Raw genomic sequence first — 9,328 nt, 5'->3', positions numbered from 1 at the left:
TTACTTGCGCTTGGACGAATAACACAAGTCTGACATGAAAATTGAGTAGCATTGTCGCAGCATATTCTTTAATTATTAATTTTATGAACAATTTCCTCGTACCCTTCTGTTCGCTAACACGGAGAGGGTCAGAAGTACGGTCCGGCCCTCTTTTTGTTAGCGAATCAGTTTATCAGAAGCGGATGCACGTGTTAAAAACAGTCGATTTTCCCTATATGTAAATTAACATAGCACACTCTCGGCCACATAAATTTTGAGTAAATTTCTTGAATTTCTTCAACTTTTTAATTAAAATTTCTTTACAAATCTAGAATTTTAACAAATTTTTTCTATGTTGTAAAAGCAGACCCTATTCTCTAAATGTAGGGAAATTTCCTTAATTAGGGTTCTCCTCGCTAGGTGGTTCCCTTCTCGTTCAGGAATTTATTCTTAGAAAGGATTTAGACCACGTGTACAAAGGAAACAAAAGAAACAGGAAGTTGACGAAAACAATAGTCTAGTGTTAAGGCACTCTCTCTGTGTAAACGAGGTCTATATTTCTTTTTTTTTCAGATTGAAGAATACTCGGGAATAAAGAATAATGAAATTTATCTTTTCTAATAAATGAAAGTGAAAAAAAAGGAACTTCAGAATGAAGCCAGCTTAAATTACAGTGAAAAAATCTCCACAAGCAAGGTAAAAAGTAACCCCTTTTGTGAGTAGTAGCGATTTCTTTATAATAAAAATTAGTGATGTAACGAATATTCGGTTACTACCCGGTATTCGGCCTATTCGGTATTTTCGCTATTCGGCCGAATACCGAATACCTAAAAACAGGAGTAAGAAATAACAAAAACACAGTAAATTAATCATTTTGGTAACTTTTATTAATGCTGAACATTAAATTATAATTATTAAAGTTAATAAGAAATAGCATCTAACTCTAGTATTAAATTATTTCGTAATTAAATAATATAGCCTTTATCTAGCCCGATATCTTATGGCATTGATGGAGAATGTATCGGGCATTAATGTTATTGTTTAGTTAATTATGTTATATTCGTATTCGCGTATATTTTAATATTTTTTACGATATTTTAAAATGATTTACGAAACGTTTTATTGAAACTTATCGTATTTAATGAAAGAATTATTTATCTATTTCTAGAAGATGAGTAACTAATATACAATTTATTTTATATATAAAGCAAAGAATGAGCATTTCTCATTATATACAAAAGATAACATTTGAAATCATGTTAATTTTAAAAATATTGACAAAAACAATAGCAACAAAATATCACAAAACTTCACAAATAGAAACCCCCAATAATATATTTGAACTGTTCCACAACTGGGGAGAAACTAGACCATATGTCCCCACTAAAGTATATCCTTAGGGTACTATTCAGTCTACAAATACGTAGTAAAAACAAAATTTTAGTGCTTAATTAAAGAGTTAAAAAGATCGATTGCAAATAAAATAACTTATAAGTTATAACTTACATCTAAATACCAACAACTGCCGAATCATATCGGGCTATTTACGGCTATTACATAAATTATAAACCAATTTGGCACTAGAGGTAGACGTTAGGCTCCATCTCATATTAACTTTAATAATTATAATTTAATTAATTAATTTAAATAATTTAGACCTACTGGAAGAAAAAATCGTAGTGACAGCGGGCCAATAGAGAGCAGGGTGCGCGATCCTTGCCATAATGCGGTTTGCGCGCAAATTTTCGTACGTGCGTTAATCAAGCCGAATAGTTTTGACAAATATTCGGCCATTCGGCCACGCTCCTGGCCGAATATTCGGTATTCGGCTGAGGCCGAATTTACTATTCGTTACATCACTAATAAAAATGAAACGTTGACCCATAATTCTGTTAGATATTTGTATTTCATTCAGTCTTAATGGAATTATTTTATTTTTAGTGTTATTTATCAATTTATATTTAAATTTTTACGTCTTTTGAAAAAAAACAAGTAAATTTCATATTATTCAATGTTATTTTCGCATGAACGAAGGTTGTTGTAATTTATATTTAAAAGCTTATCATACACAGCAATCGAGTATACAATTATTTAAAATTGTAATAAATTTTATAATTAGCAAAGTGTAATAAATTGTTCTGAAATACTCGATTGCTGTGTTTGTTAAGCCCTAAAATATAAACCGAAAATACGTAGAATAATAATAATTTAAGGGCATGAAGCAGAGTTATTAATATTAAATGCCATATTGTTTATTTAAAATTATCGACAACGTTTAAATTAAATGAAATTATTTGAATAAAAATGAGCTTAAATTATGTAAATACTAAAAATTCTCCAGTCAAGCACGACTGATGCTTCTTATGAGAAAGTAACGATTGAAGCTAACGGGTTTCTTAAATCGTGACTTCTTCTTGGATAATACGTTACGTGGTCAGGACAACATTTAAAAAAAAAAATTTAATTGAAGCGAAAAAATGCAGCTGTGTTTTTTTAAGTTTAAATTTTAAATTTAATAAAGTAACTTTAAAATACGCCATTTGCAAATATATTTAAACGTGCAATAAAGGGAAATTCCGTGGTGAAAGATGAAAGTCACGGTGGCCACTGAGGTCACTGCAACACTGCAACGTAAGTACGACGCAGATCCGAAATCGATAAAACGTTTATTACGTAGTTAATATTTCCGCAAAATAATTGTCGTATATTTTCAGCCAGAACATAAAACCATTATAACCGAAATTTCATGTGCATTGGACAAAACTTGCAGGAGATAAAATAGTTATTTATAAATAGGCTTAAGCCTAGTTAGGCTTAACTAATAGGCATATTTTTCCCATGCTGTTTCAAAGTTCGGAACGAAAACTGACAGATAGGTTTTCGTCAGTTATAATAACTGACGGAACGAAAACTGACAAGTATAGGTTATAATAAAATCTTTGTTCTATAGCCAATCCACATCTAAATTCCACGTCATGTGGACTAGTTACGCGAGCAAACGTTGTGTAGTTTGCGGCTGCTTCGTGCTCGAGTAGCTCACCTAGCAAAAATGGCCCATAGCATCATGGGAAAAAAGGCGGGGCTTAGGAGCGCGACCGAGAGTACGCTAGCTCTTGCTTCCTGTAGTTTGCGGCGGCTCTTAAGAATTCCATTTTAAAATAGAAAAGTAGAGAAACAAAATTACGTAACAATGGTCATGGAACATATCACATTTACTTCAATTTAAAATTTAGTTATTAAAATATTCAATCTTTTGATATATCTTGTTGGATTGTCTTTTCTTTTTAATCCAGCTTTCAACCAGTTTTGCAGTGAGTGTCCATTAATAGGATTTCTGTGGTGTTCACAAATTTTCTGATTATTGTTGTTCCAACGTACTTTTCAGTTCATTTATAGTAGTGATTTTTGAGTCTTCGATCTTTCCATCTAATTTCTTTTATAAATATCCAATTACATTTCGGTTTATAGTTTGTCTGTGACTCATTCAATTTTTGCCAACAGTACAACAGCCACTTTACAAAACCCGTGTTTTGGATGATTATCATGATGAAAATGTAAGATATTCGAGATCCGAAGTTTTCCAGCAGAAGTTTTTACATTTTCTAATGAAATGTATTGATATTCTTCAAGCATATTTCCATCATTAAACACGTCTTCTATCTCTTCTATCTACTTAGGTCGACATCCACGCCCACACAATAACACTTCTTTCTACATGTTTAAAGGAAAGCTTGTGCCAATTGTTATTTTGTTTGCAGTTCGACCAACAGAGCCAAAGATGTTAGATTTGCAGTCGACTAAAAGTATTACGAACTTGAAGTAACAGTTTTATTCCAATTTAGAGTTATTTTTGCCCGCCATTACACTCTGTGAAGATATTTTTCGTATAGACATGTTTTAAAAACAATTTTCAAAAAATTCACGAATGACGCATTATCACAAAAAAGTTAAAATTTCCAAAATAAATTTCTGAAAAATTTATTGTTACTTTTGTAAATGCTTAAACTGTTCATCTGTAAATGTCGAATAATTTAGTAATAGAATATATATATTTTTAAAAATTTAGCGTAGAGAATAGAAATTTTCTTCACTGTACAATATACTTTGAAAATGAATTTTTCTGATATTTCAAATCGTTTTATTTTATTTATTTATTTTTTATTTAGCTGATCTTCACCCTGAAAAAATAGAAAACAAAAAGTGAAAAGGAGAAGAACGAAATTCAATTTTTGGAAAAATGAAAACAATGATTTACTCTTAAGAATTTGTATTATACATGTTCCAACATTACGAGTTCCTCTTACGAGAACGATTTATGAGGGAAGTATACTTAACACAAGGCTTTTAAATATACAATATCCTTATCATCTGAATCTAAGATATTACATAACTTTACATTTAAAAATAAGAATGAATACGAATATGAATAATACATTTCAAAGTTAAATTCATGTAAAATTAAATTTTATGCAATTAATTTTATGTATGTTGTTATTACTTTCAGACGTTCTTTGGATGAAACAGTGAATGAAGTTTTGAAGAAAATGTTGTCCAAGATTATAACAAAATTGTGTATTAGATACACTGCTTTATTTACATCAGAGCTCTTCGTTTAAAAATATAAAAGAAGCGGAAGATCCACTGCAAAGATATAAAAAGAATTCATAAAGATATAAATACACGTGGAGAATGTTTTACAGAAATTGTTTACTTTAATGTCATCCCTGATTAGCTGTTGTGAAAAATATTAGTAACATAATACATTTATGGTCGAACTTTGTTACTTCTAAAATTACTCTTTTGTGTATTTATGAAGAAATTCGCCTTTAAATATAAAACTATTATTATTTAATTTACTATTATTATTGATTTTAATTATTGTTATTATTTAAAAAACTTTCTGTTATACATGGATAAAATATTAATTTAAAAACAATTTTTTTTAATTGCAGGAGAAAGGAACGAAAAGAAATTTTCATGTGAACACTGTAAGAAGAATTTCAAAACTAAACAAAATTTGCAAAGGCATGAAAAAATTCATACAGGAGAAAAGCCGTACAGCTGTGACGAGTGTAAAAAGAACTTTACACAAAAGTCCGACTTAATTAAACACCTTCGGGTCCACACTGGAGAAAAGCCTTACAGCTGTGGCGAGTGTAAAAAGAAGTTTTCAGAAAAGGGAAGCTTAATTAAACACCTACGGATCCACACTGGAGAAAAGCCTTACACCTGTGACGAGTGTAAAAAGAAGTTTTCAGAAAAGGGAAGCTTAATTGCACACCTTCGGGTCCACACTAGAGAAAAGCCGTACAGCTGTGACGAGTGTAAAAAGAACTTTACACAAAAGTCCGACTTAATTAAACACCTTCGGGTCCACACTGGAGAAAAGCCTTACAGCTGTGGCGAGTGTAAAAAGAAGTTTTCAGAAAAGGGAAGCTTAATTAAACACCTACGGATCCACACTGGAGAAAAGCCTTACACCTGTGACGAGTGTAAAAAGAAGTTTTCAGAAAAGGGAAGCTTAATTGCACACCTTCGGGTCCACACTGGAGAAAAGCCTTACAGTTGTGACGAGTGTAAAAAAACGTTTACACAAAAGGGAAACTTAATTGCACACCTTCGCGTCCACACTGGAGAAAAACCTTACACTTGTGACAAGTGTAAAATGAAGTTTTCAGAAAAGGGAAGCTTAATTAAACACCTACGGATCCACACTGGAGAAAAGCCTTACACCTGTGACGAGTGTAAAAAGAAGTTTTCAGAAAAGGGAAGCTTAATTAAACACCTACGGGTCCACACTGGAGAAAAGCTTTACAGTTGTGACGAGTGTAAAAAGAAGTTTTCAGAAAAGGGAAGCTTAATTGCACACCTTCGGGTCCACACTGGAGAAAAGCCTTACAGTTGTGACGAGTGTAAAAATACGTTTACACAAAAGGGAAGCTTAATTGCACACCTTCGGGTCCACACTGGAGAAAAGCCTTACAGCTGTGATGAGTGTAAAAAGAAGTTTTCACAAAAGGGAAGCTTAATTAGGCACCTTCAGATTCACAACAGACAAAAACTATATGAATGTTAATTATATCCAGCTAAATTCATTCTAAATCATGATCTAAAATTACATTAGAATATTTACACTTTGAAAGTTTGAACTTGAATTAATTTTTTTTTTCTTTTGATGTATAATGATCGAAATGTGTAAGCAAAATTGGTTATAAATTAAAATGATGTTCTTCAAATATTCGAAAAGTTTCAACTATAAAACATTACAATATATAATTAAAATGTCTTTATGTAAAACTTTCTCGAATAAAATGTCGTTCCATCGATACTTGCCTGTGTTAATTATAGTATAGTTGCACCAGTAAATGATTAATTAAACAACTTGATAAAAAAATTTGAATATAATTACTCAAAAGACATTTAACATAAGTACAGTGAAACCTCGGTATACATCTGCTTTAGAATATGCCCAATTCGGAATACGTCTTGTTTTGACGAAACAAATTTTGCTCAGTATATGACTTAATTCAATTATATGCGCCATCTATGAACAAGTAGCACTATCGGTGTACTAGACCACATTAGACGTTCGCGGTGCTACGGTTTATAACTTTGTTAAATTTCTTCTGATTTTAATTTGTAAGTAAAATTTTTATTGTTTTTAGTAATCATGAATTGCAAAAAGGCAAATGAAAAGCAATAGAGAACTAAAAAAATGACTAGAATCACAACGGAACTGGAAAAAAGAGATTGTTTAGAAATATGAAAGTGGCATGAATGTCGAGATTTAACTGTTGCATACCGTATTCTGAGAACAACGATATTGAGAATCGTAAAAAATAAAGACTTTATTAAATCTGCTAACGTTGCAAAAGAGGTTAAATCAATTTCTAAACAGATTATTAGTGTTCTATAAGCGCAATAACGATCACTTGGCACAATTTACTTCTTTAACATCGTTGACTCTGTACATAATCTTAATTTTGGGTGAAAGATACGGTTTCTGTTTTTTCAAATTCTTTTGCAATTTAATTATTATTATTGTTGTTGTTATTGTTTCGTTATAGAACAAATATAAAAAATACGACACTGTTTCAAAAAGTGGCAGATCATTAGTATCTAAGAAGAGTTTGATTTGATTCGATTTGATTTTGACTTAATGATTTAAATAATATATTACAATATACTGTAATAACTTTAAAAATTTATAATAAAATTTATTTTTTTTTAATGTGCTCAAACAGTGTTTAAATTATTTTACAACCCCATTAATATACTATATCAAGAGAGGTTTTTTTTACGTGAGAACGGATTAATCATTTTTACATTACTTCTTATAAAAGTTGGTATACGTTTTATTCGGTATAAGTCCAAACATCAGAAACGGATTAAAGTCGTATAACGAAGTTCCATTGTAATGGTCATTGCACGTTACCAAGAACTCGCACTACTCATTCAGAAAATGAATTTTTAATTTTCTGTAAAGTTATTAAATTAATGAAGTGAAGTTTTTAAAATTTAAAAATTACCAGTGAATGACCATATGCATCTAGTAGTTGACTAGCTGAAGGCTAGTGAACGATCGCATGTGACTAGTAATAAATAACTAGAATATTAGGATACTATATGCAATTTTATAGCACTGTACAAGGACGACGCCAGCCAATGGGTAAGGGGGGGCAAGATGATGTAAATTGATAGAGGATATGAATTGTATGTAGGTAAAATAGAAACGATTCATAAAGTTTTAATCATTTATTATGTACCGGGAAAGAAATATCTCAAATAAAACATTTTCTTTAACCTACAAGAAGTCTAAAAAGATTATTTTAATTAAAACTTAGCATTTAAAAAACTTTTTCGAATTTCTAGGGGAGGGCAACTGTCCCTCTGCCCCTCTCCCTGGCGACGCCCTTGGCACTGTATACTATATATGTGTTAGCAATTTTATGTAATTCAGTCATGTAATTTCAGATTTAGTAATTATAATAGAAATATTGATTTTTAGAAAAGGTTTTTAATTGAAAAATATCATACATACAAAGTTATACAAATTATCAGTTTGACCATACAAAAATGTGTTTCATAGATAGTCAATATGGCAATAATTTTTTAAATTTATATGATTGTTCTCAAATGCAATGGCTTCTTTGAAATCTGATAACAAATTAAGTGAAATCTCATTTTCTATCATTTGCAGTGCACATTTACATAGTTTTTATAATTAGTAAATTAACCATGTTTATTTCTTTTCGCTTCGCAGAAATACATTTTGAATAATCCACCCTAGTTAAATAAAAAAAAAAACAAACCACATATTTCAAACACATGTTGAATTGTTTCTGATTTCAAAACATTCTTGTAAGCTTCAAATAATACAGCTGCAAAGTTAGTTTTGTAAACTGATTTTGATGATTGTTTTTTGTGTTTTCTGATAATATTTCCATTCTTATATTTATGCGGTCGAAAAACTGCAACATTACAAGACTGGAGAATATGAATTGCATTTGGCAACAAACGAAAAAGGAGAATTCTCAACACAACTCATTTATATGGGATTTATGTTCATTAGGAAGCAATAATACAGGAATTTGGACATTCTTGTCCAGAAGCCAGTGGTAAAAGACATTTGCAACATATTCATAAAATGTGGCACTTATCATTTAAACTGAATCACTTCCGCCTACTGCAAAGCCATCTGGAACTGAATCTACAATATGCTTTGGAATTCTCTTGTATGGAAACACTATCATAGGATCCACTGACTGGTCCTTTGCAGAAAAATTACACAAAACTGTGATACACTGTTTTTCTTGTCCTGATGCAACTTTATAAAAGTTATATGCGTTAGGTCCCAGACGTTTGCCAGTTTTTAGAAAAAACAACATCCCTGTTTCATCTGCATTGAAGATACGGAAAGAATTTTGCAGAATATCACTTGCATGCTCTCTCAAATAATTATTTATTTCTTGAAACTAATTTCTTATTATTTCTTACGAAACTGCTGCTCAACCTTTGGATATCACTTCTGCAAAAGTTTTAATTTCTATGGAAAATACAGAATAAACGTAATATGTAGATTAGGCTACTTCTCGGCATACTGGTAAGAACCATTCAGGTTCAAGCACTTGTCGCAGTGGTACCTGCTTGAAGATTCCTGCGTTGTAGAATGCCAGTTTCTGGCCATACAACCATCTGCAAACAGCCAATTTAACATCGTCAGAATGTAATTTCTCTATTCAGTAATTTCTTCAGAAGGGAAAACAGGACATCGAGCAGTTTTTTCGACAGTGTCTTCAAAGAAATGCGGCAGTTACTTTGAATCATTTCATTAACAACAGCGACTGTT

At 31.1% G+C, this 9,328-nt stretch overlaps 1 protein-coding gene across 1 annotated transcript in view; it reads left to right on the top strand.

The window, feature by feature from the left end:
- Nucleotides 1-4,921: 4,921 nt before the first annotated feature.
- Nucleotides 4,922-9,328, top strand: part of LOC136972833 (zinc finger protein 271-like) — a gene marked incomplete at both ends in the record, with an annotated part of 29,723 nt that continues 25,316 nt past the window's right edge. Inside the window, 1 exon segment of the mRNA XM_067267472.1 lies at nt 4,922-6,050. Coding sequence (XP_067123573.1) covers nt 4,922-6,050 — 1,129 coding nt within the window.

The sequence above is a fragment of the Centruroides vittatus genome, unplaced genomic scaffold (assembly GCF_030686945.1).
Source record: "Centruroides vittatus isolate TY-2023 unplaced genomic scaffold, ASM3068694v2 contig_1062, whole genome shotgun sequence".
Taxonomy (NCBI): domain Eukaryota; kingdom Metazoa; phylum Arthropoda; class Arachnida; order Scorpiones; family Buthidae; genus Centruroides; species Centruroides vittatus.
Note: the sequence above shows the minus strand (reverse complement) of the source record. Positions and strands in the feature narration are given on the sequence as shown.